The sequence below is a fragment of the Dipodomys spectabilis genome, unplaced genomic scaffold, assembly GCF_019054845.1.
Source record: "Dipodomys spectabilis isolate Male_0828 unplaced genomic scaffold, ASM1905484v1 ptg000043l, whole genome shotgun sequence".
In the NCBI taxonomy this organism is placed as follows: Eukaryota; Metazoa; Chordata; class Mammalia; order Rodentia; family Heteromyidae; genus Dipodomys; species Dipodomys spectabilis.
The window spans coordinates 33,674,224-33,694,596 of NW_024870720.1; the positions used below are offsets into that span (position 1 = coordinate 33,674,224).

The 20,373-nt window shown below is 36.6% G+C and overlaps 1 protein-coding gene across 1 annotated transcript; it reads left to right on the plus strand.

Annotated features, from left to right (window-relative positions):
• The first annotated feature begins 539 nt into the window (after positions 1–539).
• Positions 540–20,101, plus strand: Fgf5 (fibroblast growth factor 5). Its single transcript, XM_042678427.1, has 3 exons — positions 540–906; positions 8,619–8,722; positions 19,754–20,101. Exons 1-3 carry the CDS (start codon positions 540–542, stop codon positions 20,099–20,101), a joined length of 819 nt encoding a protein of 272 aa, XP_042534361.1.
• Positions 20,102–20,373: the final 272 nt, after the last annotated feature.

Below are 20,373 nucleotides of genomic sequence, written 5' to 3' on the forward strand. Positions count from 1 at the left end.
CTCAACTGGGAACCGAATTCCGCGCGCGGTGTGGGTTGTCGCGGTGTCTGGGTCCAGGTGGAGAGGGAGGTGGCGGCGGCGTGGCGCTTGAGAACGGCTTTGGGGTGCGCGGCCCTGGTGTGGGCGCACCCAGCGTCCGGGGTGCAGCCGGCCTCTCCTCCCACTCACTCTCTCCCATCTCCTCCTTCCTGCACACCCCCCTCCCCGCCCCCGGGGACCCAGAGGCTCCCTCCCCGCACCGGCCCCAGTGAGTACACAAAGCGGGGTGAGGGGAAGCTTCGCAGGCGTTCACGGAGCAGTGAGATCACTGGCGTTATAAATATCCCTGTGCCAGCGCGAGATCCGCTCGGGTGGCCTCTCTCTCTCTCTCTCTTTCGTCTCTCTCTCTCATCTCTCTCTCTCTCTCCCTCTCTCTTCCCCGAGGCTATGTCCACCCAGGGCGGCGAGGGAGGCAGCGCCAGAGGCTCGCAGCCGCGCGGGGGCTACAGAGCCCAGAAGCAACCCTACAAGATGCACTTAGGACCCCCGCGGCTGGAAGCATGAGCTTGCCCTTCCTCTTCCTCCTCTTCCTCAGCCACCTGATCGTCAGTGCTTGGGCTCACGGGGAGAAGCGTCTGGCCCCCAAAGGGCAACTCGGATCGGCTGTCACGGACAAGAACCCGGGGGACTCCGGCAACCGTGGGAATAGTAGTAGCACGCGTTGGTCCTCGTCTTCCTCTGCCTCCTCTTCCTCCGCCTCCCTGGCGTCTTCGGGCAGCCCGGGGAGCGGCGCGGAGCAGGGCAGCTTCCAGTGGAGCCCCTCGGGGCGTCGCACCGGCAGCCTTTACTGCAGAGTGGGCATCGGGTTCCATCTGCAGATCTACCCGGATGGCAAAGTCAATGGCTCCCACGAAGCCAATATGTTAAGTAAGTTGTTTGCTCTCCTTCCAAACCTGTGCTAGGCGGGATGGTAAGAGAGGCAGCAGGGCACGCGGCTGGGCATTCCCGGATTCACATCCTGGAGCCCCAGCTTCTGGGACGCAGCCGCTGGTCCCAGAAAACTGCCGGGGAGAGCCTGGATGGAGATGCGTCTTGATGGCGCACACGCACCCATCGCTTGGGCATGAGCCACGGCGATTTTGGAGGTGCAGGTTACCCACAGGCTCTTTCCCGGACAGGCACCTTGCTGCCAGGATGCCTTGGTCCCAAAGATGAGCTTCTAACCCTCCTAGAGAAAAGCTTCCCCTTCTCCGGCACTTCCTTCCTTCTCCAACAATTTCTCACCTTCGGCTTACAAACGAGGCTGGGGCTGGCGTTTGTCACTAGGAGTCAAAGTGCATCACGTTTTCCTATGCATAGCTTAAGTTGGTTGGTCGGTTTGTTTGAGGAGTGAGAACTCCAATACTTCTTTGCTCTAAGTGCTACCGTGAATCCCCAATTAGTATCGTATGAGCATATGCATACACCTAAATGTGTAGATGTCTATGTGCACATGCGTTTGATTTGTCTGTCATCTATTTTGCTATCCGTATCTATATTTGGCTAGATGGATAGATCCATATAGATATGGGAAGCAGAGGTTCCTGTCTGAAAGAAGGCAGTGAGGTCTGGAAAACTGGGTATGTTCTGAGAAGACATGATGAACATTGTGATTACTAACTCCAGGAATTGGGTTTAGCGATGTTTAGTGTGTTGAGACCTTGAGAAGGCTGGACAGCTTTTCATTGGTCCCCAAGGACAATGAGAGGGAAGTTATTTATTTAAACAAAATACTGTCTAATACAGTCAATTTGATATGGGTGCAGAACTTTTAAAGATGAAAACAAGTTATACATTGTCTTTCTGGGTTTCCCCATTAGTCTCCCTCCCTCCCTCCTTCTCTCCCTCCCTCCCTCCCTCTCTCTCTCTCTCTCTCTCTCTGTGTCTCTCTGTCTGTCTGTCTGTCTCTCTTCTTCCTTCCACTAACTTTCTAGAGCATCACAAGTGCTCCTCTCATGTCTCACACTGCCTCTAGGAAGCTGAGGGGAAAGATGGTTGAAGGGTGGCTTGGGGATTGCTTTTCTTGGGGGGAAGGGAGAGAGAGGTGAGATTAGTCAGCCATATAAAAAGCGCAGCTAGGGCCTCTGGGATACCCAGGAAGAGAGGAAATATGGCCAGGAAATAGAATGCTAGGCACAGTCACCTGCCCTGCTGTCAGCGGCTTAGCTCACAAGTGTACCTAACTTGTTGTCAAAGGCCTTTTTGGTGTACTTGGCTTCTTATTCAGGAGGAGCCAGCAGTGCAGGCTTCAAGGAGTGCTGACAGTCTAGCAGGGGCCCATGAAGTGCTTCTTTCCGGGGTGTAAACATCAGTGGGGGGGGGGGGGGAGGTTGGCTGACAAGTCTCTGGAAGGGTTAGGGGGCAAGGAGCAAAAGTCCTAATGCTTCTTACCAGGATAGGAGCAGGTTCATCTTCTGAGCATTGCATGTGTTTAGTCTTTTAGGTTTTAAGATTCCAGCTGGTTTAGGCACACACACACACTGAGGTGAATCTGAGCACTCAGAAGAGGGTGGGCCACATGCAACACCCTAAGCTCCTCAGAGAAACCTATTTTCGGGGTTTAAAGTTCATTTCGTCCTATCAAATAACTCCCATCTTTGGGAGGAAAAAAAAAAAAAGAACAATCTGTTCCAGTGAAGGTGAGTTTTCTGAGACTTAGAAACACAGAAGATTACTTGTATTTGTGTATTTCTATTTATCTGTCTCACATTGTAGATTGTCAGACACCTGAGCTTATTCTGTACTGAGAAATCTTCCCTCTTCTTTTCAGGAAAAAAAAACCCTCCCTATTCTGTTCTTGTAGTTTATCTATGAAATCAGTGCCAGCCCAGGATAACCTTTGTGTGCTTAAGGAAAGTCCCAAAGTGACCAGGCAGCAAGCAGCAGTTGGAGTCCAGGAACTAAATCAATGTGTCTAGGGATCTCTCAAAACAAGGCACATTCCCAAAACATTTACCCTTTCCTCTACAAAGACACTGCAATTAAAGATTTTATAGCTAGGCCTTGCTAGTGGGGAAGAACTGATCAACAAAGTAAAGCATTTCAGCTAAAGAAGACATTGACCCATTATCTGCTTTTTAACAAAATACAACTTATTTTAAAACCATCTTAAAAAATGTCTTCAAAAGAGCAGGAATGTCACCTGAACAGTGACTGCATAAAATGTAATTAACTCTTTCCTAATGTATTAGTGTTCAAAACAATCCAGTGTTCAGTCTGTGTCTTTCACATGAATTGCTTTTATTCACTTATTTGTCCATTCGTGCACTTGTTGTAGAAGACACACTGCACGAAATATGGTTATTTTGGTGCTAGCTTTTGTTGTTTCATTTGTTTGTTTTCACAGGAGAAAGTATGTCTTAAAATTTTCAAGTCATAGTGATTGCTTTGTGATGGTTGGCGGGTCAATACTGCTTTGTAAAATTTTACTACCGTTGTTCAATTAAGACTTTATAGCACAATCTTCTATTGAGTAGGTTGGTATATAATTGAGAAAGTTAAATAGGGTCTCTGTCCTAAGATAGCTATGAAAAAGAAGCAGCAACAGCTTGCTAATTGCAGTTGGTCATTCACCTCTTTGAAGATAGCCCTGGATAGTTTCCGGACATTATATAAACTGTGGTGTTGGTCATGGACTTTTGCTTAGAGCATATGAAGAAATACTGCGTCTTACAAGAGAGGCTGGGTGAGCTGTGTCAAGGATCAGAGAGGATAGATTGGTTTTTCATTATCATCTGGTTCTACTACTGTCAGAGAGTTAGCAAGAATAGAAAATTGATATTCTTCTTTTCTATAAGCCAGCTACTTCAGAAAAAGTGAACATTTTGCCCTGGAATTTCACTCTAGTAGCTATTAAGCCCAGTAATTTTATTTGTCAGACAGAATGAATATCTGTATATTCACAGTTTGCATTCAACAATAAATATTTTTTCAAATTGTGAATATTTTCTAGTTTTATAATCAGAACTATAGTCTGCTCATACATATTAAAATATGATTTCTTTAGTTTGATGTGTCACTTAGTCCAGTCTTAATTTCTTTTAAACAATAACGATCCCAAGTTTTAAAAATAGAAAAGAAAAACACACTTATTGCAAAAAATCTTTTATTATGAGGAAATATTAGGGAAAGATGAAGAAAATAAATAAGACAAAATACATAAGAAAATAAATAGGAAAACTGAATAATCCAACCATTGTGCAGGAACAAACCGATTTATTTAACTTCCATGCTTCCAAGTATCTTTATGACCTAATGTTCCAGTTGACTTACCTGGTACTAGTAAAATTAAGAAATCAAGTGACTCAATCCAGGGAGGAAAAGTTGAAACTTATGGCTATGTAAGCCAGAGCATTCACAGAGAATGTAAAAGATCTCATTTACATTTTTATGATGGAAACTCTAAATTTTACTAATTTTTTAAAAACTCTGGATTGCTATTAGTTGGTGTCATTAGTCATTAACCCTTGATAAACCACATAAACCTTGATAAACCAGGCCTTTATAAACCAGGATTGAATCAATTGTTTGGAGCTCAAGCGGAAATTTTGTTACTAAATAAATCTCAGATTTGATAAATTGGCATAGCATACCTATTATTACATGGATGCATGTAAAGAAACTTCAGTTTTAAAATATTCTTCTTTAGGAATTTTTAGATGAGCAGTTTGAAGCTTCTGTACAAATGGGGTATCTATGTTATTCTAAATTTAGTCATCAAGTCTGTAACTCTATTGTCATCAAGAGTACTTCTATATTAGTAATCTGAATAGGATTAAGGTAAAACAAAATACCTACATGTGTTTTCTTATTGAATTAAATTTCCTTAATAAGTTTATTTAAAATAAATAAAATTAAACTAAGTAAAATTAAATTAAGTAGAATAAACTGGGTATGTAATCTCAGATGCACCAAGAAATTCTTGCCTCTCTCTCCACCTAGATGTCCACTCTGAAATTCTACCAAGGGAGACTTCCTTGTGTTAATTATTGACCCCCTTCTTTTAGTTCTCCTCAACATGAATACCTTAGGGAAGATAACACACCATCACTACTACTCTCTTGTGAGTTAATTTATATGGAAGCAGCCCCACCATCAACTAGGAGATGACCAAAAGAGCAGTAACCAGAACACATGTCCCTATATGAATACATATCAGTTGTCTTGAAGCAGGGAAAATGATTCTGAGTGTCAGAGAAGACAACTGAAGCTTCAGGCAGCCATTGACTATGATCTGTGAGACAAGCTTTATCTTATATGACTTTGCTGAAGTATACGATCTTGGCACTCATAAGGCAAACACTATGGATTTTCACTGACACTCCCCCCCCCCCCCCAATGCTAAGTCATAAAAAAGTCAATGGTAGAGAAATGTTTTCTGGAATTTATAAATGGGCAGTATAATGTACATGGGCTTAAAGTACTATGAGCAATTCTCCAATGAGCTATTGAGGTATTGTATGAAGTATTGTAGAATAAGTAAAATAGCCTGCTATATTTCAGGAAAGGGAGCAGGAAGTTACATTGTGAGGCAGATAGATTTTACACCAATATTCTAGAAAATAAGATAATGTGAAAGCATTTCTGATATTGCGGTGTCATAATCTTAATAGTGAGTCCAATTTTAAACCATAATTACATTAACATTTAAAACATCAATACTGATGTTTGCTTGCATGAAAAATAATTAAAAAAATTTAAGTGCATCTTTTCTCTGTTTACTGTTCTTCACTGTAATAAATAGAATATGTTGTATAAACATTTGTTTTTAAGCTTCTGGTTCAATTTCTTAAAATTATCAGATCTTTCTATCCTCTGGTAAGAACTCATTTATACACAGAAATTTATTAGGAAAAAAATCTCACACAGTCTATAGAATTCATTGCAATGGAAGTTATATACTCTGTATATACACAGATTACACAATGTATTTACATATGCAAGTTAAATGGGTCAAAATGAGTTTTCTTTTAAAAATAACATATAAGAAGTAGCATTTTTATTAAGTATTTATAAAGCCCTTTTATCTTGATCTTGAAAGTCAGCTTGAAAACACATGCTTATGAGAAGGGTTTTTGTTAGTATTATCATATACTTTTCATTAATATACAATTGATTTGCATTTATCATGCCAGATAATTTTCCAGAGAATGAAATAAAAACTTCTAACAATGCATCCAACAATGCATACATCAGCAGTAGCCTAGTCTACTTTTCAAACAGCTCCACATTGTCTCCTTTGTATTTATCAACGCACATAGAAAGTTTTTTTATGTTTTCTTGTCTTGTTTTTGACAACAAATGTTTATACAGAATTCACAAGCAAATCATGCTCTTCAAAATATCTAAAATAAATATGTAATGTTCACAATATCATTCTTGTATCAGATGTTCTGGGCATATTTTAGCAATGCTATTATATTATGCCTTTGTAATTTAACTTTGTAAAGTTAAATACACTATGTTAACATGGTAGATTCGTAATTTAGTGGTTGTAAATACACTACTTAATTTACATTTGCATAAAATACTTTATATACATATATGAAATATGCAATCATATTTATATAATTTATATTTTTATATAAAGTATGTAGCGCTTATATATCTGTAGAGTAGTGTAATTAACTAAAATTGTAGTCTGTGTACTTTGCTATATGATACAGTGACATGCTAACATGGTTGATTGGTAATTTAATGGTTGTAACTACACTACTTAATTTGCATTTTTATAAAATACTTTAAATACGTATATGAAATATGCAATTATATTTATATAAGTAACTTATATTTTATATAAAGTAAGTAGAGCTTATATATCTGTAGAGTAGTATAATTAACTAAAAATGTAGTCTATGTACTTTGCTATATGATACAGTGACAATTCTTTGAAATCTTTTGTGTGTGTATCACAGTTGGACAACTTTTGTTACAAATTCTAATGCAAACAGCATTTTTAAAACATTCTGGAGGAAAAGATGTATGGGGCATCTTTTTTTAATTAGTTTCTTACTAAAGTAAAAGTAACTTATTTCCTCCCTTTTTCCATAAAAATAAATATTTTATTGTTATTGCTGGAAGCCAGTTGCTAATGGCTCTATTCCTAGCTACTTAGGAAGCTGAGATTTGAGGATCGTGGTTTGAAGCCAGCTCAGGCAGGAACGTCCATGAGACTATTATAATAGCAACAAAAACTACCAAAAACTAGAGCTGTGGTTCAAGTAGTAGAGTGCCAGACTTGAGCCTAAAAGCTCAAGGACAGCTCTTAGGGTTCAGGCCTGGCACAAAAGAAAAAGAAAAGAAAAGAAAAAACCCTAAGTTGTAGCCAAAGTTTTCCTAAGATATGTTTTATTTATTCTGAGCCAAGAATATTCGTAATGAAAGTATTGTTTGAGTTATTTCCCTTTCTCCATGTACTTTCTAACCAATTATTTTTAAGAAACCAAGTAAGCAGCAGTATTTGTTACAATTATAGGTGCTCGGTTTTCATTGTGGTATGCACTTGCTCAAAATTTATTCATATACATTATATATACTCCTTTTTTGTCAAATGAATTTTGTATGTATTAGAGTTCTACTGATATATAATTTTAGTATAAATGCTTTAAGCAGTATACATTAACATTTTGGGATATTCTTTATCCTTCCCTCTTTCTTTTCCTTTTTTCCTGCTTCCCTTTGTTCCTTCTAATAAAGATTCTTTCTTAGGTCTAGTGAACTTTGTTTTATGTGTTTACTTATTGCAATTTCAGGTAACTAACAAAACATTATGCTTTCTCATATAAAATTCTATGTGATTTTATGCTAAATGAGCAGCCTTCCCAATTATATGTATATGATTGTGACTTTTATCTTAAAATATTTGAATTGTGGTGAGCAATTCTCATGACTCAGGATGTGGATTTTGCAATACTAAAGGAGAAAGACATACTAAAACTACCTATGTCAAAAGTTACAAAATAGTAACAATAATGAAATAACGTATCTATTAATTTTTTAGGACATGATTAAAATGCAATGTGTCTCAAAGCATAATCCATCAAACACTTCACTGAGACAACAATTTCAAGTTATTACATTTTCAGTATCTTGGTATGTGTAGAATTTAAGGGAACCACCAGAAACAATTATGTATGGCATATACTTTTAATTTGCGATAATTTGAGAAGAGGGATTTATTTTATGTAAATTACAGCTCTTTTTCAGGCTTTGGAATGGCTTATACTTAAAGTGGTATATTGTTTTCAGTGCCAATTATAATGAATGCAAATTAGTTTTTAAGAGTTAGAAGATGTCTTTTCTTTTAGAACTTGAAAATAGTCTATTATCAAACTTTTTTTTTTTTTTACTAAAAGCAACTTGTTATGTACAATAAAAATAGGAAGTACTGATGAAGCAGAACCAAACTTTTAAACTTTGAAATGAATCATCATAAATGTATACTTGAATGCAAGCCATTTTAACATAGTGAATAGCACAAAAAATAAGTGTCTTAAGTACTATGTTTTTACTTGCAGTAATAAAGCATATGTAGACATTTAATTCTTCACAAGGATATGTAGAAGAGTTTGTGTTTTATTTTGGGATTTCTGTCATCCTAGGTATTTTGGAAATATTTGCTGTGTCTCAGGGGATTGTAGGAATACGAGGAGTTTTCAGCAACAAATTTTTAGCGATGTCAAAAAAAGGAAAACTCCATGCAAGTGTAAGTAGAATCATTTATATTTGCTAAAGGTATTATGAAGATTTTACTTTTGTAACGTGCTATGAAGTGACTTCCCAATTAGTTGATAAGGCTGACAACATGCTCAGAGAATTTAAAATTTTTTCTTATAATATAATACATACTTATAGCCAAGAGAACTGTTTGCATGTCTATTAGTAATCATTTAAATATTTTGAGTTTTTTTTGTAAAGGTATTATATAACCTGCCAAAATTTCAGAGGTAAATGCATTTGGAAATAGCCCTCTCAGAATAGTTGATACCTTTTATTTCTTAGAAAGGCCCAAGGAAGAGAGAGAGCTATTATGGTAATAAGATATTATATAGCAGTTTAATTTTACAGGTTGATGTGATGGCATGTGTGTTTAGTGCTTATTTAAATTTGTAAATGACTCATGATACTGAAACATGAGTGAAAGTAGTTATGTTACCTTAAAAACGTTAGTAAGGGAGAAACCATGATTAACTCAGATATCTCATAGGGAAAATTGATGAATTTGAGAACTTTTATATTTTATTTTGTATTTTTGTCATATCAAATATAATGGCTATTAAAGACTAATTTTGCTCTTAAAAACTCCTCTGTATGGTATTTTCACAATTAAAAAAGGAAAAAAATTTCAGTGTTCTCTCTCTCTCCATATATATATATACATATATATATGCATATATATATGTGTATATATATATACGTACATATATATATATGTATAGTCAATCATGGGGCTTGAACTCTGGGCCTGGGTGCTGTCTCTGAGCTCTTCAGATCAAGGCTAGCTCTCTACCACTTGAGCCACAGCGCCACTTCTAGTTTTCTGAATGGTTTATTGTAGATAAGAGTCTCATGACCATTCCTGCCTGGGCTGGCTTTGAACCACGATCCTGAGTTTACAGCCTCCTGAGTAGCTAGGATTACAGACATGAGCCATTGGCGCCCGGCTGCACTTCTATATTTTATGATCAATCTATAAATTATTTCTTTGCTTTGTTATGAAAACGTTCAGCCAACTGGAAAATATGAGATATTTAAAAGTTAACAAAATATGTCTAGATTAAGTTTCCCACTCTCAGAATTTGTTTATTTGTATTAATATTCATGACACTTAGAAGGGATTTAAGCTTTTTTCCCTGTGGTATTTCTGTGTCAGTTCTTTATTTTCTTTAGTTTGTATTAAATAGATGGCCAAAATATTACTCTCCAAATTTTCAAAGTATTTTGATGATTTTCAATTAATAGTATAACCAACTTAAACTTATTTGTATTTTTTTAATTTTATAGATCTTTACAATTTCAGTGAGATTTCTTCTTGGTTCTATGTATAAGACTTTGCAACTTTCCATTCCTTAGCATCCAGAGGTGATTTGCCAATAATTTTTAAAGAATACTGTAGCGATGGAGCGAGTTCTGTAGTTATTTAAAGGAAGCAATATGTATTATGTGCTTAAAACAGTACTTGATAGTTTAAATACTCAATAAATATTACCTATTATCATATGTAATAAGTTATATATAATATAAATACTATAATTTACCAGTCTTGGTTTACTTAAAGAGCTTGAAAACTTGTTAGATTCTGAACTCACTTACTGGCAGAATTATAATTTTTCTTTTTCATTTTCTGAGCTGATTATTGCACTGTTGCAAGTTATGATATAGTACTTATAAAATAACCATTCAGATTGAGCAATTGAATATAATTGGTGTTTTCATTTATTTCTCTTAAGAAACAAAATTATGAAAGACAGACATTTCATTTTATTTAATACAATATTTGAATTAAAAAAATCTACATATGGCTTTGAAAATAATGATTAAATACTTCTGAACAGATTAATCTTTCCTCAGTGTACTTTAAGGTTGTAAAAGATTGGAACATCTTCAAACTCTAAAAATCATAATAATGTACAATATGTGTGAAGGGACTTTTATTGCTTTGTTTGTTGTGGGTAAAAATCTTCACTTTGAAAACAATTTTGATTTATGCACAAGTCTATGCAAAAATTAGATGAAACTTGGACTTGCTAAAGATAATTGCCACAGACAGTAAAGTATTATAAATGGATGCCAATTAGAAAGGTCAAACCAAGAGGTTAGGATACATGATTCCTCTGTCAAAAGCAAGTAACAAATTTCTAGAAATCTGACCCAAATGTCTAAGGAGGACTAGTGGGAATAATGCAGATAATGCAAAAACAGCATCTGTTATTCTTTCTCTTCTTGGCAGGCTAAAGTTATTTCATGGAATAATGACTTTTACACACTACAAAGCAAGTCTTGCTCCTGTCATTCACCAATGCTCTTTGATAAAAAAGTCATTCTGGTGACTTTGAGCTGAATCGTAGATAAAAAAATTAAGCCCCATGATTATGTGGATTCTTTTAAACCTATTGTCCAAACCTACTTTCTCTTATCTGAGCTTTTACTAGCACTGTGTTTTTTTTTTTTTACTAGCTGGAAACCTAATTAAATTATAAAGTGATTTATTTTTAAAGAATTTGATCTAAGAAATAAGTATTAATCCTAGTAATTATCAGTTTTATGCCCAGCTGGTTTCTTTCCTGTTTTCAGTTTCTAATTAAGCATGTTGAAAATATGTCTTTATAACTTTAAATGTGATTATTTTATTTAGATTTAATTTGTATACAATCACAGTGTTGCCATAAAAGGCTAAGATTAAATATACATTAGACATGTAATTTAAGAGTTATACCGTGGCATATAGAGTATCTATAAGGTTGTATTTACAAAGTAAGTGAGGATTAGAAATCTGAAGTATTGATGTAATTTGGGGGCAAGTCTTCTCCTATTACAATGAAAATATTCATAGGTAATGGTCAATTTTCAACCTTATTTTTTTTATGCCAATAGAGTATTAATTAGTTACCAGGCAGGGGGTAGTTCTGTAAAATTTCTTTCACTCACACTATCTTATTAGATAATGAGGTGAGGAAAGAATCAAGAGATGTGGAACTGTTTTCCTAAGGTTACAAAGTAAAGTGATTGGACCCAAAACTATGCCCTCTTACTTTTTTTTCTTTAAATACTATAAAACTTTGTAGATGAGAGTTTGCTTAAAATTATGTACTATATTTGAGAACCAATTACATTGTTTCCACCTATTTATAGGATCAATTAAGTGCAGGACTTAATATTTGCACATAATGTTAAAAATGAGCACTATAAATTACTTCCTAAGAGTAATTCAAACACTCAGCTAAATAAGTAGGAAATTTTAGACATGCAAAGCAACAAATTTCCTTCTTGTTGTCTCTCTCTTTCTTTTTCTCTCTGACCATCTCCTCTTTCTCTCTCTGATTCCGAACTCCTTTTTGTCCTAGACTTTCCTCAACATTTCCATTTATCACTTTTATCTCCAGTACTTGATTTTAGAGTCTAGAGAGTTGGGACTACATCTGCCATAGAACTGAACACAGACTTTTCTAAGTGTTGGTTCTTCAATGTAATGATGTGTCTCATAAGGAACTCCTCTCCAGAAGAACGTCCAAAAAAGTAAAAATAGTTGCCTTGTTCATAGAAGTCTTCATTTGCTCTCATTGTCAGTGGACACAAAGATTAAAACAATGTTAGGATGGCGCAGTTAGATTTAGGAGACATTGATGCTGGGGTCATTTTCTTTGTGTGTGCTGAGTTTGTCATTCCATGAGCTTTTTTTGTTTTGTTTTGTTTTGTATTCAGCCCCAACTGTCTACATACCTGAGGTTCCCTGATTGGTTTCAACTTTCCTTAAAAGTTTTAGTATACTTTAAATATATAAGTTCTTACCATGCAGTGTTTTTCAAACATTCCTTACAGAATAAGGTTTATTGTCTTCTCCTTGTCAAAATGTGTCAAGCATCATGGAGAGTAGAAAGAGGTAATTGCTTCCCAGAGGGCTGCAAAAGTCAGGGCCATCCTTGATCTTCACGTTCTCAGACTATGCCCTTCCCTGTCTGTGTCTGTCCCTCTGTGTGTTCCTGTTTATTCAGAGTGAGTCCTTATTGAACCCTCAAAGAAGTTTCCTGAATTTTTCTGAGGTGGGTTCTGATGTTAAGAGTAAAAGCCATTGGGGGGAAAAAAGCCATTGACTGCGTGGTTGAGTGTACAGTCTGATTGCCTAAGGCTGAGCTATATACCATTTACTGGGTCATTATATTTAGTATTTCTATTCTTTGGTTTTATCAATAGTAAAAGGACCAAAATTGTAGTAACCACATGAGTTAACACATATAGAACACTTAGAATTTGAAAAGCATTCAACTTAGTGTTTAAACGGATCCTCCTGAATATGCTGTCAACTGGTTGACTATTCAGTTTCTTTCTTCCTAATTTTGAGCTTAAGCAACTGTGTTATGTAGGCTAGCCTCTAAAACCCTACTTGGTATTGACCTTTTATGCTTGGCCCCAGACTTAATGTTCATCATAGGCTAAGCTTTCCTTTCGTCAAAACCAATTTGGGAGCCAAATTTCTAATCTCACACTCTGCAAGCAAGAATTTCCTAGTCATAATCTTGTTATTTGGGGGGAGAGTCTTGCTATCCATGTTGTTTAATTTCTCTAAAAAGTAAATGGATAAAGAAAATACAGTGGATATCTATATATCTATATCCTAGGAAAGGCAGTACCATATTCTCTTTACTCTTTCATAAAGCTTGATTGCTTGTTGCCTGTTGGGGGAAAAACATGTTAGCTAATTTTAAAGATCCCAATGAAACATGTGGTAGAATTATTTTTGTTTCTCAAGGTTTTAGAGGATCATGTTTGGAAGGAGGCTAATTGCAGAGTTTACGAAACAGGCATGGAATGCACCCTTGATCAACCTAAGGAAGGACTAGAGAACCTTCCTTTTCTGGATTCACAGGGTGCCAGCTGGCTTACCCAGGGGAGAGTCTAGGCTGGACTTCAGGCACTGGGAGCTCAGAAAGGAGGAGTTGACAGCCCCTAAAGCTGAGCATGTTTGATGAAAGTGGATATGGGACAATAGGTCTTATCATCATTAAAAAAATAATCTAGTAAACTCTACTCTGTGGGTCAAGATGGTAAACTACAGCAAGACATTTGCAAAGAAACATCATTTCCCCTGAACAGGTTTCCAGTGACATAGTAAAAATTAGATGCCCAGTAATTCTGGTTCCCCCTCTTTCCCCCCCCCTCCCCCCCCCCACCACACACACACACAAAGCTTTGTCATTGCCATTTAAATTTGCTTTTTAAATTTAATTTTATTGTCAAGGTGATGTATAGAGGGGTTACAGTTGTATATATATGGTAATGGTACATTTATTATTGAACATTGCTACCCCTCCCTCATTTTTCTCCCATTTGCCTTCCCCTCCAACCCCTCTCTCAAGTTGTAAAGTTGATTTCCAACATACTGTCTTGCGAGTATCACGGTTGCGTTGGTTCAGTTCACCCTTTGTCCTTTGTCTCACCCTTTTGTTGTTCGTCTACCCTTCCCCAAATCAGATAAAGGTATGTACAAGATACAAGTACCAAAATCAAATACAGTGATGTTTCACCGTGCAAGTCTGGTGAGAAGGTGGACTTCACTGAGGAAATTTGTGTTCAATGAACTGATGTGCAGCATCAGAGATGCATGTTGACCTAAAAGAAGGGATGGTATTACATTTCACTGATGGTTTGGGGAATGGCACTTGGTATTTATCAGTATTTTAACTTGGAAGGACTTGAAAAAAAGTTGAGAGACAGATTTGGTTATCCTACATAATTATTAGAAAGGACATTAGGAATCAGAAGTTAGACGTAAGTCATATGCCCAATCTGGCACGTGGTAAACACAAGGATTTAAATGGATTGATTTTGTTATTTCCCTGATTGAAAGTCAAATAATAGTATCTGAATAGTCACTGAATTACTATGAAAGGTAAATAAATTAGTGAACTGCTACTTGATAGTAGTAGCCTTGAATAGCCTAGATTTTTGGAACAATTAAGGGTATCAGAAAGAGTCTGTCATCCTTTACTTTTTTCCTGATTTGATCTTTACTTCACCTGTATCAGAATCACCCGGGATGCTGACTGATGCAGTACATTTAAGTTCTTCACCTCACAAGAACTAAAACAATCTTTGGACATAAGGCTTAGGAAAAAAATCCACATTTTGAACTGACTCCTGGAGTCATTTTAAGGCAGTTTCTGGAAAAAAAAAAACCCCACAACAGAAGTCCTCTGCCTCTGAATAGAGATAGAGGAACCTGCCACATGAATATGCACACCAAAAGGAAACTGCCTAGAACATGATTTGGTCAATAATTGTTTTGTTACAGTCCATAGTACCATCTTAATTTTTGTACTTAATTATTTCTTAATATGGTTTTCTCAGGAGAAAGAGACAAATAAAAAAACCAACTAATTGAAATGGAGACTTAAAAGTGATTAAATAGTTCACAAAGTCCGAGGTTTATGCTAGTATAGTCTAGCATCACTGTTCATATCCCTTCTATAGCTGAGAACTGTGTTCTGAGAACTGGCATTTGCATTGCTCCTATTCATTCATTAACAAGACCCTCAATCATCATAGAATATGATCATTGATAAGAAACATCTCTGTTAACAGATTTTTAAGAATATTGTTTCAGAAAGAATTATCTATTTGGTTTAATTGATCCTCTGTTTAATTACAATTTGATAGAATTAGTCTTTTCTAGAATGTTCTATTTTGCCTAAGTTTGGCTTTTTAAAAACTTGATCAACAACGTCCTGTCTTCCCTGCCCCCAGCCCCCCACACATACACAATTTCTGAGTCAAGGTCTGAATATGCAGCACAGGCTGGCTTCTGTGGCTGGGATTACAGGGAAAAACCACCTGGCATCAGCATGACTTTCATTAAGAATCTGTTATTTCTACTTTATTTTATTAGTTGTGAGACTTGAACTCAGGACTTGGGTGCTGTCCCTGAGCGTTTTTGCTCAAGACTAGCATTCTACCACAGCTCTACTCTGATTCTTGAGGGGTTAATTGAAGATAAGAGTCTTACGGACTTTTCTGCCCTGGCTGGCTTTGAACTGCAATCCTTAGATCTCAGCCTGAATAGTTAGGATTACAGGCATGAGCCACCGGCACCTGGCAAGTTATCTGTTATTTAAAATGGATTTTTCACTATAAGAAGAAATGAATAGACTCAAGATGGTATCTTCTTACTATTTTTTACAAAAGAATTTAATTTCTTTGGCAGTGTATTTTTCCTCCTTGGAATAATTTGAATATTCAAACACAGTTCAATTTGCGTAAGACTTATTTGTTCTGAAAATTAATATTAAACTCATTTAAAACTAATGTCAATATTAAACTACAATGAATTAGTTGATTCAAGCATTTTATTTTGACTTTCAAATTATGGCTTGTTGAGTATAATATGAATGAAAGAAAATTAAAGACAGAAATCCAGATAAATAAGTTAAGATACATCTACTTATTTTTCTTGGCAGGACCAGGACAATATATGCTGTTTTCCGCTATAAAAGTGGCAATCAGCATACTGCCTGGTGTGTGTTAGGGTCAAACATCTATTAAGACTGAATTTGGAACAAAAATAGAGATGCTTTATAAACGTTGGATGATTATTTTTGTCCTGGTAGCTAATGGTGGTAGGGAAGTGAAAAGATTTGTTTTAATTTCAATGGTTTATTTGAAATTTCATTTACCTCCCTATTTGACCCCTTAACTGAGTGACAACGTGCGTTTTTTTTTCTTTTTTTCATTTTTTTGTACTGGGGATGGAACCTAGGACATTGTGCTTGCTAGGAAAGTGCTTTGCCACTGAGCTACATCCCAGCTCTTGCATTTTTTCTAGAGAAATATTTCTGTTATCAAAGAAGCAAATGTTTTATTAAAGGATGGCACATGATTCCAAGGAGAGCTTAAACATGAAGATGAGAATAGAAATCTTACTTTCCAAATTTAACAATCAATTCATATGGTGACTGGATTGTCTGATATGCCAGGTGTGTTAGTGAGTACAATGACGTACTACTTGCGCTTACTATCTTCCCTGAGGGACCAGGAATCCTGACAGGAACAATCAATCTTTCAAGAAGAAACTAAATCTCCTGATGAAAAAAGTTTCACTGAACTATTTGTTCAAATGACTATGTTCTGTGAGAGGTGGACGAATTTTTCAGACAAAACATTAAATAAGAAGTCAATTAAGAAAGCCAAAATAGTCCGATTGCTTTTACTCTAGTGTTCAGGAAGGAATTAAAACAGCTGAAATGCTGCATAATGTGTGAGTCCTGAGAACTCTGTGCTTTCTACTCTTAGTGACATTTAGGTGACCCTGGAAAATTCTACAGCCTGATCAGACATCTCTTTAAAAGGACTGCTTTTGAGAAACATCTTTTCAATATGAGTCTGGAGGGGAAAATGAGAAAGTCTTTAGTTAGAATAATTTTAGGGGTATGGTAGGTGAGTTTTCACTCATGAGGAATTCTTGGATAGGATTGATATAGGTTTTAAAGCGAACTTGTGTGTGTGTGTGTGTGTGTGTGTGTGTGTGTGTGTGTGTGTGTATGTTAGTGACTTCTTTTGCATAACTGAATGTGAAACTCAGAGCCATGTGCTCCATTACTTGAGCTACATCTCCAATCCTCAATGACATTTTCTTTTTTTTTGGGTCCAGTCGTGGGGCCTGAACTCTGGGCCTGGGCGCTGTCCCTCAGCTCTTCAGTTCAAGGCTAGCGCTCTACCACTTGAGCCACAGTGCCACTTCTGGCTTTTTTCCCCCTGCTTATGTGGTGCTAAGGAATCAAACCCAGGGCCTCAAGCATGGAAGGCAAGAGCTCTACCACTGAGCCACCTTCCCAGCCCCTCAATGACATTTTAAGAAGAAAATATTTCTCACATGTGCTAGGCAAATGTTCTAACACTAAGCTACAGGTTTAGCTCCTGCCACTCTATTAAATAAAATGTTCCATGTCTTTCTAAAATGCTTGTCCTTAATGAAGTCAGAAAGATTCCAGATGATGGTAGCTTTTATTTTAAAATAAAACTTTGGGATTATCTAATTAAACGAGAGAGCCCTCGTGAGAGCTACGCAGCTATAGACAAGTCTATATTTAACTTGCAAGAAAGTAATAAAAAATGGCAGCAGTAACTGATTTTCTAAAGCAATGTAATCACAATCATCCTTAGCCTAGGCCTCGGCCTAGGACAGGAAGAGATGATTCCACATACATGTGGTAGTTCTTTAATAATACACTTGCTTTCAGCCTGCTAGAGACCAAATCTGGAAAACCATCAGTAGACTGGTGGAAGTTAAACTCACAGTCCCGATATGGCTGTCCCTTAGGTAAACTGTTACATTTAAGGTAATAATATGCTATTGGAAATTACTCTGGTACTTGGGTCTCTTCTAATATTGTCAGGACTTGGCGCAAGTCTTTGTGGACCTCTGTAAATTGCTTTACAGTATTCAGATTTTTAGACTACAATGTTGGGAATCTGTATTGTAGAAAAATGATTTAGAAAAACATTATTAGAAAAAGCAAGGAAAAAAGGGTTCTTTTATTCCAGTGAGAACTTTTCTTGTTTGATATAAAGTCACTCAGCCTTTAGAGATTTTATATATTAAGATGAACTGTTTCTTTCCCCCAAGCCCAAAAGGTCTATGCAAACAGAACTCTATGAAATTAGAAACCTGGTAGTCTAGATTCATGCGAGATTGCTAATTCCTTGGGAGTTACGGATTTATTTTATTTGGATGAAAGATATAGATCTCTATACTAGAACAAATATTTTGATTTTTTTTGCAATAATCCTGTAGTCAAAAGGCATGTGGACAAGAAGCAGATTAAGAGCACAATTGGCAGAATTGGTATTTGATGGCACATCTGACTCCATACTCAAGTTTGTCTTCTACTACATGTCTTCAAATTCCTCAGAATGGCAAATCACAGCCTTCAATGTTGCTATGGACTTTCTGTGGAAGTCTAATCACTGGTTCTTTCTCCTAGCCCTCCCAAATGGATGACACACCACCAAACTACTTAGAGGGATTCAAAGTATCACACTGATCTTTGAAGCTCTCATTTCTGCTTCCTGAAAATTCTTTCTCATTTCACCTGCCTCCCTTATAGCAACTCTAAGTAACTATATTTGAAGACACGATTCAAAAATGAGGTTTTCTAAGATGGCTTTCCTGCCCACCTTGCCTCTCTAAGATGTCCTTCCTCTCTGTTGTCAGTGAGCCTTTTGCATATTGCTGTCACAATTCTGTTCATCAAGCTGTGCCACAGTCCATGTCTGCTTGCCTGCTTTTTCCAGGGCATTTTAGGGCCTGATTGTGTCTGTGTGTGTGTGTGTGTGTGTGTGTGTGTTTGTGCAGATATGACTGAAGTCTTGCTGATGACTCAAATGGCTTTTTTCATCTTGGAATCTGATATACTGACCTGTTTCACATGTGTAAAGATACATTTTTTCCTTAAAGAACTTTAGCACATGCAATATTAATTGAGCCATATGTTGCCTTCTCTCAGCAGCACGAATTACACTGATAACAGTGAAAAACGTATGCTTGTTTCAAATGAATAATTTGATCCTATTTCTGCAAACAAGTATTCATTCATGTTTACCAGGCAGTTATTTCTTAATATACAGTCCTATTTTGTTTTCTCGATAATACGTTAGAAAATTTAAGTACAAATTTTGAGGTTCCTTTTGCAGCAGGAACCATTTAGCTGTATTAAATAAATTGAAAAGTACTATATATTTAAGAGTTCTAGTTCTCACGTGAAAATACATTGGCATTATGCCTCCAAATGTATAGTGAACAGAATATAGTGATAAATGATGAGTAAAGTAGGAATATAGAAACAAAACTTAAGAATTTTATAAAGGAACTCTGAAAGAAACAAGCATGTCTTTATAAAAGGAAACAGAGCAGAGGGGCCAGTAATCAATCAAATTTTGGATTTCCTTTTTGGTTCTCAGTCCTCATGCTTTGTTACATGTTGAAAAATATTGCTACAACTTTAATTTCCCTTTTTCCCACTTTTAGGCCAAATTTACCGATGACTGCAAGTTCAGGGAGCGATTTCAAGAAAACAGCTATAATACCTATGCTTCAGCAATACACAGAACTGAAAAGACAGGGCGGGAGTGGTATGTGGCCCTGAATAAAAGAGGGAAAGCCAAAAGAGGCTGCAGCCCGCGTGTGAAACCACAGCATATATCCACCCACTTTCTACCAAGATTCAAGCAATCTGAACAGCCAGAACTTTCTTTCACAGTTACCGTTCCTGAAAAGAAAAAGCCACCTAACCCTGTCAAGCCAAAGGTCCCTTTGTCTACACCTCGAAAAAATCCCAATACAGTGAAATACAGACTCAAGTTCCGCTTTGGATAATTCTCATCTTCATTTTGGGAGAACCTACTCTTTACTCTCAGGAGTTTCTGCAGGTGTCTTCAGAGCTTTGAAGAACTGTCAAGACATGATCTCAGACTGAACTTAGACTGTATGGAAGTCAGGTCATATGTTTTGGTTTGACTAAAACAAAAAAAATGCTTTCTTTGCTATTAACAGAACTGGATTCTGTGTTTTAATACAGGGAGTATACCACTTCAGCTCAAAAACACATAAAGCCTTTTGCTTTGTGTTTAGGGGATATTTAGAATTCC

What these genes read in the sequence shown, in the direction of transcription:
- Fgf5 (XM_042678427.1), top strand. Translation starts at nt 540, where the DNA reads ATGAGCTTGCCCTTCCTCTTCCTCCTCTTCCTCAGCCACCTGATCGTC. An exon ending in CCACGAAGCCAATATGTTAA is followed by an intron (nt 907 to 8,618) that starts GTAAGTTGTTTG and finishes CTGTCATCCTAG; the next exon opens with GTATTTTGGAAATATTTGCT. An exon ending in AAGGAAAACTCCATGCAAGT is followed by an intron (nt 8,723 to 19,753) that starts GTAAGTAGAATC and finishes TCCCACTTTTAG; the next exon opens with GCCAAATTTACCGATGACTG.